The 16,318-nt window shown below is 45.9% G+C and overlaps 1 protein-coding gene across 1 annotated transcript in view; it reads left to right on the top strand.

Moving 5' to 3' along the window:
• The window catches only part of LOC144770436 (uncharacterized), a 983,924-nt gene that overhangs the window by 352,359 nt on the left and 615,247 nt on the right, over positions 1-16,318 (top strand). Inside the window, exon 3 of the mRNA XM_078654948.1 lies at positions 5,719-5,745. Within this exon, the coding sequence (XP_078511074.1) occupies positions 5,719-5,745 (27 nt within the window). The remainder of the gene's footprint in view (positions 1-5,718; positions 5,746-16,318) is intronic.

Genomic DNA, 16,318 nt, shown 5'->3' with positions numbered 1-16,318 from the left:
CTCGCGGAATGACCACGACGGAGCTACGAGATGGTGGTGCTCTCATGCTGACGCCAGCTTCAGTCTGAAACATCCAGAAACAAGGTGGGGCTTTCATCGTTTGGGAAAAAAAAAAGTTTTCATCCAATGAAAAGTGTTGTTTTTAGGTCATATGATCAAGCCTTCCATCATTAGGAAACCAAAAGTAAAATGAACCAATGAAAAGTTTTATAAACAAGTCACATGACCTGTTATGCGGCATAGGGTATAAAATGCGGAGAAAATACTTTGGCACGCGAGGCGGCGTCAGTAGCGGACCGATGTGCGAATAGGCCGAAGGCAGCGCAACAATATTTCCTGAATAGAAGACACCACAAGGCGCTGAGATGCCAAGATCCGGATGGCACCGAGGTGGTGTCTAGTAAGTTGCCGCACTGGTGTGGCAATCCTACAATGGTAAAAGTCGGCGTGGGGCGCCCCGTTGGCCTGTGAGATGGTGTCAGTAGCGGACCGATGTGCGAATGGGGCCAAAGGCAGCGCAACAATATTTTCGGAATAGAAGACGCCACAAGGCGCTGAGATGCCAAGATCCGGATGGCACCGAGGTGGTGTCTAGCAAGTTGTGGCACTGGTGTGGCCATCCTACAATCGTAAAAGTCGGCGTGGGGCGCCCTGTTGGCCTGTGAGATGGTGTCAGTAGCGGACCGATGTGCGAATGGGGCCAAAGGCAGCGCAACAATATTTTCTGACTGACACCACAAGGCGCTGAGATGCCAAGATCCGGATGGCACCGAGGTGATGTCTAGCAAGTTGCTGTACTGGTGTGGCCATCCTACAATGGTAAAAGTCGGCGTGGGGCGCCATGTTGGCCTGTGAGATGGTGTCAGTTGCGGACCGATGTGCGAATGGGGCCAAAGGCAGCGCAACAATATTTTCTGTATGGAAGATACCACTAGGCGTTGAGATGCCAAGATCCGGATGGCACCGAGGTGATGTCTAGCAAGATGCTGTACTGGTGTGGTCATGCTACAATGCTGAAACTCGGCGTGGGGCGCCCCATTAGCCTGTGAGATGGCGTCAGTAGCGGACCGATGTGTGAATAGGCCGGAACCAGCACAAGGAGCCAAGATCCGGATGTCACCGTGGTGGTTTCATAGTTGAGAGGTACTTCATCTGCAGTGGGGCGCCGAGATCCGGATGGCACCGAGGTGATGTCTAGCAAGTTGCTGTACTGGTGTGGTCATCCTACAATGCTGAAACTCGGCGTGGGGCGCCCCATTAGCCTGTGAGATGGCGTCAGTAGCGGACCGATGTGTGAATGGGGCAAAGGTAGCGCAAGAATATTTTCTGAAGAGGAGACACTACAAGGCGCTGAGATTCGGTTACCACCGAGGTGATGTCTAGCAAGTTGCCGCACTGGTGTGGCCATCCTACAATACTGCTCCGAATAACGGCGTGGGGTGCCCGAAAGGGGGGGGGGGGAGGCGGCGTGAACGGGCCTTCCTAGGTGGAGGCTCGTCTGCTGTAGTGGGGCGCCCCTTTACCGTTTCAGTTGCCATTCAGCTGAGTTTCGGCTGCTCTTGATGCTACAGCGACAGGCGGCTGCAACAGGACTCTCAAAATGGCGGCCTGTTCTTTGGATTTGGGCCTGGTCCACTAAAATGGCCCTGGGACACCTTAGAACTCGGACGCTCGATTTTTTTTTCCTTTCCTGTACATGCAAAAAAAGGTAAATGCCCGGTACGTTACACGCTTCATCTGCCACGATGTACTCTCCAGAGGAACCGAAAAAAAATATAGGTATGGTAACTATACCATGCATCGTCATATGGAGAGGTGGCACCAATTAATTATAGTGCTGCATAAAAGAGAGATTTGGAGGAGAACCCCCGACCTGCCAGTACATTCATCAAAGAAGTGGCACTGACAGCATCAGAGGCAAGGGAAACGGTCCCAAATATTTAGAAGAACTTTGGAAAGATTAAAATGACATGTTTAGATTGTGGCAAATTAATTTCATGTGGACAGATGAGTGTTACTCTAATAAATACAGCATATGAACATCATCATAGTCGATGGTTGCTAGAGACATTTTGACTATATCCTGGACCTGCCTGTCCTCGCCCAAAATGGCGCCGGAATAAATGGGACTCGTAACTCCTTGTTGTGTACTGGTTGCAGAACCTTGAAATCACGAGATACGTATGCAGTTTTGAAGCACATGGCGGGCGGGGACGAGAATTGATTGAATATTTCGACATCCCTATTGATATTAAGTTCTGATGTGTTATTGATTACTGTACTATTGAAAGTTCGAATTAACGTCACCCATGGTACTTGCCCGCAAATGTATATCTAGATAATTTTATTGTAACTGGCCCTGTCGTATTTTAATTATAAAATGTACGTCCACCGATTCCGTAACTGTTAGACACCTTAGTTCTTGCAACCTAATGGCCCGCCCGTTACGTTCCTCTACAGTGTAAATGTCTACTCATCATATACGATTACAGTTTGCTCCGTGGCCGGCCCACGTGGTTATAGGCTCGTATTTGTATAATGAAATTTTCACAATAAAGGTTTTTAAAAGAAAACATGGTAGTAGTATATACATTGGTAAAGTTTTTAATAATAGTCACTGTTTTAGAATCATTAAAAGGCAAGTGAAATAAAGCAGACCAATTACATGAAGGGTAAAAGGTATAATTCGAAGGAACGCAGTAAAGATAAATGGTCAAGGGCTGTTGTGTTTTCTACTCCTGCAACATAAAGTGATCGATAAGAATCTCATATTCAGGCGTATCGGCGACTAAGACAGCAGGTCGACCCTCTTTTGCTCAATGGCTCCGTCATGGGACGAAGAAACGCTCTTTTTCTCGAAAAAAGAATATATTTTACTTGCAGGACAGTTGTAAATTTTCCGGGAAAGTACATTAGCCTGGAACATTATAACATATATTTAAGAAAAAATAATGTTCGGAAGTAATAAAAAGCGTAATTTTTAGGTCATATGACCAAGCCTTTCATCATTAGAATAAGAAAAGTAAAATGAACCAATGAAAAGTTTTATTAACAAGTCACATGACTTGTTATGCTTACGTTACGCGCTGCGCGCCCCGGATGACTTCCGGATGCGTTAACGCGGCGCGTCATATGACGCATTACGCGACAACGCAGGTCCAGAATATAGTCAAAATGTCTCCACCAACCAGCGGTCGGAACACAACCCCTTTCAGCAGGCTAAATAGTTCTGTTAAATGACAACAGAAGGGACAGGCAACAAGAACCATCAGTCAAAGAGGGGAGGGCTAGTTCTTCTCTACCGGGTTACATTGGGGCGATACCGGAACTGATCGAATTGGTAGTCTACAGTGTTTCTGGATGTTTCACACTGAAGCTGGGGTTAGCATGAGAGCAGCACCATTTCGTAGCTCCGTCGTGGCCATTCCGCAACCAATCATGGCAGCCGCTCTTTATCGTTATTTTGGGCGGGGTGGGTGGCGGAGCCGAGCTGTTTTGCAGCCATCATTGTGTGGAGTTCAGTTCATCTCACTAGTTTTGTATTTGTCATGAGGGGTTGTTCCTAATGTTTCTATTTTAGCGAGGTCAAAAAGAGATCCCATTAGTGGCCTACTGATTTTGCTCGATTCCTTTTCTTTTTTTTTTACACGATTTTTCGTTATCTGCAAAGACTAAACAGAGTATTGCGACTCTGTGTTTGTTTGTAAATAGAGAATGAACCAAAGAGAACCAATTCTAAAACAGTAAATACTTGGATAACAATCAATCAAATGGAGAGAGAAGCAGGCACGACGTATTACAACGGGGGCAAAGGCCTGCATTAACTACCCTTCACTATGTGCAAAGAGAGAGTACTCCTAATAGAAATGAGGGGGGGGGGCACCATTCAAAGCAGATCAGTGTGCATAAACACGAAAATGTTTTCACTTACCACGTACTTGACATTCGACAGCTTATGATATTTGCTATTAAAAAACCATTGAAATTCACTGAAAAAACCATAGGTTATAGACCATATATAGTTAGGAATTAGCATTTACAAAACCTTGAAAATTCACTGAAAAAACCATAGGTTATAGACCATATATAGTTAGGAATTAGCATTTAAAAAACCTTATTTTACTCACACAAAACCATTGAAATTCCATATATAGTTAGTTGCACTAACTATATATCGCGCACCCGCAATCCACTGCTGATCATGTCACATATTACATCATTCATGACATGGTCAGTGACATCACTGATGAGATCACTGATGACATCTCATTTGACATCAATGACCACATCACTGATGATATCATTCATGTGACAATACAATGCATCTCCTCACATTTTAATATAACCTCTGTTTCACCCAGTGTTAAATACAGAGTATAATTTTTGAAACCATTGACACACCAATACTAGTTACTACATACGTACTCACTGATTCCTACGTCTACACACACATTCACTCATTCACCCATACAATCATTCATACATACAATCACTCATCTTTACAACACTATCATATGCACTCATACACCTATACAGACACTCACACTCTGCCACTCATCCATGGAGTTACTCACACACCTAGTCAGTCCTGTAAAGAATCAATCACACTTCCATTTTCTTGTCTATACAGTTAAACATAGAGCACCTTACATTTTCAAACATATACTAACACATACTTACTTTCTTATACAATCATTGATACAAGTACACATTGATCTGCACAGAGTCACACACCTCCCAGCCAGCCACACACACACTCAGTCTCCCATACAAATACTTGGACAATCAATCAATAACCCATATAGTTAATCATATAGCTACTGATCAACACATGCAGCAGTTTACAGAACAACAGACATAATGATGCACAAATTAAGACAGTTTAGTCACTAACCCATGCACTCAGTGAGACACATTTAATCACTCACTCATACATTCAGTCATGCACCTACTAAATCCTTCGTCCAGACACTTATACATCTACTCATTCTTCAATATGTAAAACATATTTAAACTTTACAGAAACACACAGTCACTGGATGATGTCATCAGTGATCTCATCAGTGATGTCATCAGTGATGTCACTGACCATGTCATGAATGATGTAATATGTGACATGATCAGCAGTGGATTGCGGGTGCGCGATATATAGTTAGTGCAACTAACTATATATGGAATTTCAATGGTTTTGTGTGAGTAAAATAAGGTTTTTTAAATGCTAATTCCTAACTATATATGGTCTATAACCTATGGTTTTTTCAGTGAATATATATATATATATATATATATATATTATTTATACATGTGTATGGAAATGTTACACATAAGCAAGCAGAAGACTTGGCAATTATCCACTTACAGTGTCATACATGTGGCACTGATATATCGCACCTGGGTAGGGATCTGCAAAAATCCCATAATATGCATTTGCAATTACAGAAATGCAGAGCCATAATTTAACCTTGTACTTTAGCTTGAGTTGTGTCACAGCATCACTTTTTCACACAAGGACGCATTTCACGTTAAAAAATTATACGAAGACCACAATTTCTGCGAACGACAGCAGTTTGTGTTCTGGTTGCAAATACTGTTGCCATACTCCTGCACTATAATTTTGCTATGAACTGCGGCATATTTACATAACGTGGCATAATAGCCTAATTTAGGCAATTTCGCATCAGAAATCCTAATGTGAAAATCTTGTTTTTTTTCTTTCAGTCTTGTTGGTCGGATGTGATCTTTCAGGCAAGTATCTTCATAAAAGGAAAAATGAAACGTAGGCTGAGAATGTCTCATCCTTTTTTCTGCTGTTCAATTTATTAGTCATCTATGTGTATGAATAAGTGTTTGTCTGATAATACCGGGGGTGGGGGTCATGAATCTCCATAGTATATGCATGTCAGTGTAATATGAATCATCTGAAACATGCATCTTCATTTTCAAGGACCAAGTAATGGAACAATGTATAAGATGGTATTAGTCAGCGACAGAAATCCCAGATGAAGCAAGGCACATGTTCATTTATGTGTTAAAGAACAAAACCTAATAGAATTCCTAAGATATACCACATACGGCTCTAACATTTACACTGAAATCTCTCTAACTCATCTAGTTATGGTATATTTGATATATTGAAGTCTACATTCTACAGCAGTATACATATTTTTCACCTCACTAAATCCAATGAATAACCTGTGATATTCCACTTTAATATTAACTGCAAAATATTATGGTACCAGAATGTCGTATCAAAAATTGTGAGCAGGTTGAAAGGGCACATTGAACTCTAGGACCCCATCCGAAACTGGGAGAAACCCCTGGGCAAAATATTCGTGACTCTCTGGGGAAGATTTACAAGAAAGTGACGTATCTGTGAAGATGTGTCACTTTCCCTGGGCCACTTTGAGAAACCCTTGTGCCACTATGGATGCACGGTATTTACAAGACTGCGCACCATGGCACAAGGATTGACAAATGAGTCAGAAATTCTGAAGCATCTGACGCAAAAGTCACGCATTGCTAGAGTTGTGTCCCAATGCGACGCAACTCCAGCAATGCAGGGGTGCCTATCCTCATTGTGCTGCGTCACTCCTTATGCCTGCTTCAAGCAGGCGTTAGAATTTGACGCAGTAGCTTCCTAGAATTGGTGAAGTGAAGTCTTGTAGATTTCACTGAGTCACTTCTACGAGGCTTTTTTGGGTTGGAACTCCCACCCTGCATACATTATACCGGACACAGGTATAATGTGACGCAGGGCTTTACAACGTGACGCATCTCCCTAGATGCGTCTCATTGTAAATGGGACGCATTTTTACGCTGCTGCTGCTTCACAAAAAGTGACACAACTGCGGCGCAAAAACTACGCAAGAGGCTTGATAATCTGCCCCTCTAATTTTAGAGATCGAGACACTGCATTGCCCTGACTCGAGACAAGGGGCAGTTATACAATTAAGGCTCTACTGTTTCACTGTATCCAGACTACACTCGAAGGGTCCAGGAGGCCTGGTGCACATTTACAGATGTCACACCTTCCCTTCAGAAACGCGGTCTGAAACATGGGATGCTTTATCCACCGGGTGGAGTCGAATGGCAGCCATTGCGTCTTCACTACTCCCGAGGAGGTTGTGCATTTTTCCAGACACACTCATCTGGCCGATTTCCTTCAACGTCAACCACTTTAGCACCTGCAGCTTTATCACCTGATTCACCTGGTGTACCAGTGTCTTAGGATGTTTCCTACAGATTTGATTATTCATTTATGAGTTTCTCCATATATTATTTTAACTGTAGTTTAAGGATGTCCTCACTTTTACTTTTCAATACTTATTAATGGTTTCTCATATTCTGCATGATGTTTACATTTTCTTAGACCATTACTAGTAACTGACCTTTGATCCCCATGTCGTTGTCACTCCCCCATGGTGTACACCACTGTGTTTGTACTTTTGTATTTCCTTGGGGTTGATTGGGTTCTTTGTGTCGCTTCAGTGTATTTGCACCCCACTCCATACTCCCATAGTCCACACGCAGAAAGATGCACTATTTAGAAGTATGACATTACAAAGGGAAAACATGAACAAGCAATTCGAGAGCTATAAGCGTTGTCAATGTGGATGTCTTTTAGCTGAGGATTTTTCACTAGCTCCCGTTTTGAAAATGTTTGTTACAAAGATGGTTTGAAAAAATATTTACACTGGGTGGAGTTTATCACACCTGACAAATACTGACTCAGTGGAGTTGTATTTTTTCTGGTGCAATAAATATCACACCAACTACAGACCACATATAATGAGGGCCTGAGTTGTATAGCAAAGACGATATGATGTCACTTCCTGCAATGTCTCTTAGCGAAAGGTTATGTAAGGTCACTGTCTGAAAGACAAATAAATGGTCACTTCATATGATGTTGCTGTGCTTAAAGATCTGTTAGTATGGCTTTTATCCTCCAAGCTGCTCTGAAATGTTGATATTTATGTTACATGCAATGTTTTGTAGGAGGTACGTTGAATCTCAATTGCTAATTTGTGAACCCCATAAAGCATTTGTCAGGAATACACCTTGTGTTAGTGTATTATTTCAAGGATTTGATATTAAAGCTGTAAAGGTAGAAACTATTCACTGGTGCGGCTTTCATCCTCTAAGCTGCTCTGAGATGCTGATATTCATGTTATATGCAATGTTCTGTAGTAGGTACGTTGACCCTCAATAGCTAATTTGCAAAGCAATAGGTCTCGAGTTTATGGAAGTCTATCTATTGGCATTCTAAATGACAATGCCTTGTATTTATGTTTTAAATTCCAAAACATAAATAAAAGGAATTTGCATTTACAATTCCAATAGCTCAAACTCGCTTAAATGCGGGACCTGTTGCAGTGCAAATGCTTGTTATTATCAAGCTTGCGAATGCCACAGAAAGAGTAGTCTGTGCTTTCTGTTGTTTAATGCAAACTTTCTAAATTTAAAGTCCTGGAAAGCAGCCAAGGGTTTGCACAAACTCGCCATTATGTATTTTAAAAACGCCCTCACTTATTGTTTGCAGTAAACAATTGAGGGGCATATTATCAAGAACTGCAATAAAATTATCGCCGCTTAAGCGGCAGGAAACTGCCCCTAAAACGGTGATAATGGGCTTGATAATATGCCCTTGTGAATTCCCATAGCAGCCCAGAATCTGGGCTGCTATGGGAATTCACAAGGACATATTATCAAGCCCATTATCGCCATTTTAGCGGCAATTTCCTGCCGCTAAAGCAGCAATTATTTTATCGCAGTTCTTGATAATATGCCCCTTAGAGCGAATTTGTGATGTGCTTTTACTCAGTGTTTGGAATCCCTAAAAGTACAGAGCCTCAGGCGCAAAGGAAACGAAGATAATGTATTACATTATTGATACTAAGGTATTACAATTTAGTAGAAAACAAGTCGACCAAAGTAACACCATTTTGTGTAGTATGTATATTATGCAACAATATGGCTTTCACGCAGTGTTAGATTTGGGGGTCTCTAGTTGGCACAGGTAGGTACTTGTGACAAATAGGGACCCTCTCCTCTAGTCAGAACAAGGGGATTACACACCTAAAATAACCCCTGCTCACCCTCTAGGGTGCGTGGCGCGAGTAGTAAAGGCTTATTTCAGAGGCGTTGTAAGTTAAGCAGTTGTGACCACATGCAGTAACCCAGTGACAACACTACAAATGGACACCACACGTTTTTTAATAAAAAATAAGTAGACTTTATATAGAGTTATCACAAGACCATAAACAACAAAAATACACACTATGATTACTTTAAGATGGTAGATTTAAGCTTAGTTCAGTTCAGTTCTTAGATGCGACACTCTGCGTCAATGTACCTTAGGTTGCGTTGCGCTTCCACGACAAGCAATGTCGCAGCGATGGGAGATGCGGCAAAGTCAGGTGCAAAGATATAAAGACGTGAAGATTCTTCCAGATGCGGCGTGGTTCTCGGGGATGCAAGAAACTCTCAGTTTGATGCGTGGACTGCAGCGGCGACATCCAAGATGCGACAACAGCATATCCGATGGCGGCGCGCTTCTCGGGGATGCGAGGTGCTCTTGGTCGATGCGGTGCAATGCGACAGTTCCAGCGGCGACACCCTCCTTTCTCCGGAATTGCGTCTGCAGGCACAGCGACGGCGACACGCTCCGACCTCGTTGCGAGATTCTTCTTCAGATGCGGTGCAGTGCGACAACCACAGCGGCAACACCCTCCTTCTTCGGAGTTGCGACGGTAGCAGCAGCGACGGCGACACGCATCCTCTTTGTTGCAGCACACTTCTCTCCGATGCGGTGCAGTGCGACAGTTCCAGCGGAGACACCATCCTTTCTCCGGAGTTGCAAGGGCAGGCACAGCGACATGCTTCTTCTCGTTGAGTCGCGTTTCCAGCTCCTTGCGACATGCAGCGCCTCAGGAGGCACAAAACAGCAGCAGGCACTTCCAAAAGAACTCTGGGGAGCCGGGGGTGAAGTCTGTTGTCCCTGAGACTTCAGCAGGAGGCAAGCTCTTTTCCAAGCCCTTGGAGATCCTCCACAAGTTGAAAGCAATGTTACAAAGTTCCTTTTTTCCTTCCTTTGGCAGTAAGGCAACCACTGCAGGCCAATCCCCCAAGCAGCACTTCAGCTTGGGAATAGTCTCTCCTCAGTTTCTCCAGGTTCCTCTCCTCAGTTAAGGTTTCTTCTTGTAGTCCAAAGTGATCTAATCTCCTGGGATCAGGGTCCCAATATTTATACCCAGAAATCCTTTGTTCTCTGAGGGGAGAGGGGCCTTTGCCCAGTCCAAACCAGTTCTGAAGCACTCTGTTTACCAGACTTCTCCTTTCCTTTCACAGTGCATGGCAAGCACATCAGTCGCCCCACAGGAGGTGGAGCCAGCATTGCAGAAGGCAAGTACAGTTCTGGAGCTCTTTGTTGACAGGACTCCTTCTCTTCTTTCACTGTGCAGGGCAGAGACATCAGACGCACCACAGGGGGTGGAGCCAGCACTTGCGGGGGCGGGCACAGTCCTATTCAGGTCTCAGGTGTAACTCCTCCCTCCCATCTAGATGCAGATCTCTCTATTTACCACTGGGCTGACTCATTCTATCTCCTGGAATCCCCCAGCCCTGTCACTCAAACTCCAGACAAAGGAATACACATCCTAGCAGAGGCAGGTTTGAAAGGTTAGGCAAGCAAATACCTACTTTCTAAAAGTGGTATTTGCAAACACAGAATATTAAAATAAACTTTACTAAAAGATGTATTTTATTATTCTGAGTTCAGGCATACTAAACTCGAATTTCTACCATGTTCTCTGAGCCTGTTAGGATTATAAAATGTAATAACTCTAACAGCCCATTCTGGCCTATGGAGAACAGGTAGCCTTGCAATAGTGAAAAAACGAAAACCGCTGTAATTCACTATTAGGACATGCCACACACATCAGGGCTTGTCCTACCTTATACTTACAATGCACCCTGACCTTGGGCCTACCATAGGGGTGACTGATATGAAGAAAAGGGAAGGTTTAGGGACTGGGAAGGGGGTGCACTTGCCCAGTCAGCATGACAGTGCCAGACTGCACGCAGGCTCTGCAATGGCAGGCCTTAAACACATTTTACAAGGCTGCTTCTGTGGGTGGCACAACCAGTGCTGCAGGCCCACTAGCAGCATTTGGATTACACGCCCTGGGCACAGTCAGTACACTAGACTAGGGTCTGACAAGTAAACCAAATAGCCAAACATGGAACCACTGATTAGTAAATCAATTTACAGTAGGGAGAGCATATGCACTTTAGCACTGATCAGCAGTGTTAAAGTGCCCAGAGTCACAAAATAGCCAACAACAGGTCAGAAAAAATATAGGAGGAAGGCAAAAAGTTCAGGGATGATCCTGCAAAAAGGGCCAAGTCCAACACAACCTCCTTCCAGCCATAACGCAGGGTAGACCAATCACTACCTTGATGTGCTTCCCTGCTTTGGGCGATAGAACATGGACCTGGCCCGCAACAGCAGGGACACATTCCAGTTCTACGCCAATCTGAACCCATTTCAATTCCTCTGGCCATACTCTCAGAGCCCACCAAGCTAATCCATGGGGAACCCTTCTCTTCACCTGTGGACACCACCTGTGCAGCATCTAACCTTAACGTGCTCACAGGTGTGTCTCAACAGACAGACAGTAAGTCACAGTGGCCACTGACAGTAGTCAGGGATGAGACCCAGGCCTTATGCCTCTCAGGGCTCTCAAACCTCTGTGGCATCAGAGAGCGGGGGCAGTAGCCCCAGGCGCTTGGCACCCTTTGTCCTCTCTCCCTCCTGTCAGGTCAGGTATGACATCCTGGCACTGACCCACCAACCCGAGGCCTGTGCCCGGCGGCTGGACCAGAGACTGGGGTGGGCTCTCCCACACCCGGTCCTCCTCCTTGGGGCTCTGTACCGTCCCACATGAGGCGGTACCCCCTTCCAGAATTCTCAGGGTGCCTGTAGCAGGTGTCCTGAACAATTCGCCCACCAGTTCATGGGTTCTATCCTGCAACTGGACTACCAGGTCAGGAGGGACACCCTGAACCTGGCCCTCCAACCTAGGATCTAAACCCTCTAGTTGAGCCGGGGTCAGAGGCAAGGACTACCTCCCTCTGCAACCCCTTCCAGAGTGCTGTACCCTGCCACCTGTAGTGGTACTCCCAGAATCTACATTGGTCAGGACACTTATTACAATTGCCCCTTCCTCCAGGTCAGAAAAGACCTGAACCTGGCTTCCCAATCCAGGCACCCAACACTGCAGTTGAACACTTGCCTGGCAACCCAGGACTTCCTTGGGAGCACGCAGGCCCCCCTAAGGATAACACATAACTCATGTGTTGTGTGATAGTCTACCTGGCGCAGATCTCCCGCCCCCTGTCCATCTGACAGTGCGTGAAGATCCCCCAGGACAGAAGTGGTGTCACCATGGTCACTCACCAGGGACTCAGCCCTTCTGGTTGGCCCCCTGATCCACTGGTTCTTCCACTGGGGACTCTGTCCCACTCTCACCCCTCAGTATGGACCTCTGTACCCTCCCAACTGGAGTGGTACTGCCAGACACCAGAACTGATGGATGTCTGATTACAGATACTCCCAGCTCACCAGACACTAGGGGATCCCCCTCAACGGGCGGACCATCAGGACGGCCTACGCTCCCCACCTGGTGTTCCCTTAAAGAACCATTCAGGCTCTGAGACTGGGTTTTGGGCACCTGGGGATACACAGTCCCACACTCACTCCTTCTCCACTGAGACAGGGCGTGAGCCCCTACACCCCTCCCACTACAATGGGACCTAGCTGGGCTACTCTGCACAACTTCCACCACTCTGAATAGGAAGATACCTGAGCCACTCCCCACAGGGTCACTCCCCCATGCCTCTCCAGAACCTCTAGAATCCACCAAAAGGTCTGCCTCAAATGTGAGCTCCCTGGGGTCAGATAACTCACTCTCCAACAGGTGTTGGCATAGCTCTGAAAAACAAGGACTTACAATATGCTCTCCCACAATTGGATCACACAGCCCCCTACAAGGGTTAATCAAACTATCCTTCAACTCACCATCCAGTGCCTCGCACATGTACTCCACACCACTCTCCTGAGATTGGCAAGACAGTATATGACTGTCTCTATCATTCAACCCACACTCTTCTGGGCGGTCTTCATACTCACATACCAGGACTTCAACTTTGGGGGAACCCCTCTCCCTGCATCTCTAATCTAGAGTCAGTAGAGTATCCCTCCCACCACGAGGACCATGAACCCCTGCGCCAGTTACCCTATTCCCTTCAGGGACACTGCACACTAATGGAGCTACCACATGTCCGTGAACCTCCTGGTGTATGTTAACCCCCTCCTTCAAGTCAGGCGCCACTTCTCTGGATGTATGTACTACTCCTTCAGAACTGTACACCTCAAATTTGCTGCCACCATCTGAGCTGGATTCCACCTCCAACTCAGCAAAGCTCAATCTCTGAGCTACACACATTTATTGTTGCTGGGCTGAGACACTCATGACCTCAAGCCTCTCGAGCTCTATTTCAAGCTTCCTCATTATCAAGTCATGCTCCATTTGGATTCTTTCTTCCTCTAGGGCCAATCTCCTATTCTTTAACTCCATGGTAGATTTAAGCTTAGTTCAGTTCAGTTCTTAGATGCAACACTCTGCGTCAATGTACCTTAGGTTGCGTTGCGCTTCCACGACAAGCAATGTCGCAGCGATGGGAGATGCGGCAAAGTCAGGTACAAAGAAATAAAGACGTGAAGATTCTTTCAGATGCGGCGCGCTTCTCAGGGATGCGAGAAACTCTTGGTTCGATGCGTGGACTGCAGCGGCAACACCCTTACGATGCGACGTCGACAGTTCCAGCGGCGACACTCTTCTCCACGTTGCATGAAGCTTCTGCTCGATGTGACAACTACAGTGGCGACATCCAAAATGCGACAGCAGCAGCTCCGATGGTGGCGCGCTTCTCGGGGATGCGAGGTGCTCTTGGTCGATGCGGTGCAATGCAACAGTTCCAGCGGCGACACCCTCCTTTCTCCGGAGTTGCGACAGCAGGCACAGACACGGCGACATGCTCCGACCACGTTGCGAGATTCTTCTCCTGATGTGGTGCAGTGCAACAACCACAGCGGCGACACCCTCCTTCTTCGGAGTTGCGAGGGCAGCAGCAGCGACGGCGACACGCTTCCTCTTCGTTGCGATACGCTTCTCTCCGATGCGGTGCCGCTGTAGTTGTCGCATCGAGCTGAAGCTTCACGCATCGTGGGAGAAGAGCGTCGCCACTGGAGCTGCTGCCTTCGCATCTTGGATGTCGCCGCTGTAGTCCACGCATCAGACCGAGAACTTCTCGCCTCCCCGAGAAGTGTGCCGCATCTGGAAGATCTCCACGTCTTTATTTCTTTGCACCTGAACTTTGCCGAATTTCCCATCGCTGCGACATTGCTTGTCGTGGAAGCGGAACGCAACTTAAGGTACATTGACGCGGAGTGCCGCATCTATGCTAACATAGGGGTGTCTGATATGAAGAAAAGGGAAGGTTTAGGGACTGGCAAGTGGGTGCACTTGCTCAGTCGGCATGGCAGTACCAGACTGCACACAGGCTCTGCAATGGCAAGCCTTAGACATACTTTTATAGGCAGTGTCTGTGGGTGGCACAACCACTGCTGCAAGCCCACCAGCCGAATTTTGGATTTACGAGCCCTGGGCACCCCTGGTGCACTGTACAAAGGTCTGACAAGTAAACCAAACAAGCCAATCATGGAGTCACTAATCCATACATCAATTTAACATAGAGAGCATATGCACTTTAGCACTGATCAGCAGTGGTAAAGTGCCCAGAGTCGTAAAACAGCCAAAAACATGTCAGAAAAAAATATGGGAGTAAGGCAAAAAGTTCAGGGATGACCCTGCAAAAATGGCCAAGTCCAACAGACACCCACAGAGTCATGCACAGAGGAGGGGTAACAGCCCCAGGTAGCCAGGCATAGAGGAGGGGAGAAAGCCCCAGCGAGCTATGCAGAGAGGGTGAGGCAGCCACAGGGATCCATGCATAGAGGAGGGAAGACAGCCCCAGGGAACCATGCATAGAGGGGGATACAGCCCCAGGGAGCTATAAAAAGAAGGGGAGACAACCCCAGGGAGCCATGCACAGAGGAGGGAAGACGAGCTCAGACGACCCCAGGGAGACATGCATCAAGACGGGCGACAGCCCCAAGGAGCCATGCATAATGGAGGGGAGAAACACTCCCAGAGAGTCATTCATAGAGAAGGGGAGCCACGCATAGAGGAGGGGAGAGAGCCACAGGTAACCATGATCAGAGGAAAGACAGTCCAAGGGAGTTATAGATTAGATGGGGGAGACAACCCCGGGAGCCATTCATAGAGGAGGGGAGAAACACTCCAAGAGAGTCAGACATAGAGGAGCCCTAGGAAGCCATGCATTGAAGAGGGGAGAAACACCCCTAGAGAGTCAGATATAGAGGATGGGAGACAGCCGCAGGGAGCCATGCATAGAGGAGGGGAGAGACCCCAAAGAGAGACTCAGACATAGAGGAGGAGAGACACCAAGAGGGAACCATGTGATCCAGTGTGGTTAAATACATCTTCATTATGACACTTACCCAGAAAATTATCTACACAACCTTAATCATTTCAAATTATATGTTGGTGGGGCCCATAACACTGCATACACACTTTCACTCAATTTTCTGGATCAAACACTAAGGAAATACGCTGCCGGACAAACAGAATACTTTGTTAGAGTGACAACTATTATCACCTATACATTATCTTAGGATCCTGTCGGTTTCAAACATCAAAGTACTCCGTCATTTGGTCGATGGACCAACTAGTAGATCAGTTGATGGCAATTAAGTCCAGCTCAATCACAATTAAAACCTTAACATTTATAAATCACAATTTTCTTTGAAGGACCACAGACTCATTTAGAGTTAGCATTAAAATTATTTGTGTAGACAAGTAAAGTTCCTATTTTGGCAAAATACATTTAAAGTATTAATCAGAAAATAAAGCAATGTTTTGAGAATAGAAACGGAAAATATTCATTACCCTTGGCCATAGGGCGGTGACAATAATGGTTCACCAAGAAAGAAGGATGAACCGCAGGTCACAGGATAGGACATCCAAAACTGACCGACAGTCCCGCTAACCTCCTCGGATGCAATCTCCTCCTGAGGTGACTCATGCAACGATCTCGTTCATTTCCCAGTCAAAGTTCAAAAGTCCAGAAGGACAGAGTCTCTCGCAGCATCAGGATAGGTGAAGCGACAGCAACT

The sequence above is a fragment of the Lissotriton helveticus genome, chromosome 7 (genome assembly GCF_964261635.1).
Source record: "Lissotriton helveticus chromosome 7, aLisHel1.1, whole genome shotgun sequence".
NCBI classification, from domain to species: domain Eukaryota; kingdom Metazoa; phylum Chordata; class Amphibia; order Caudata; family Salamandridae; genus Lissotriton; species Lissotriton helveticus.
This window is presented reverse-complemented; position numbering and strand designations above follow the sequence as displayed.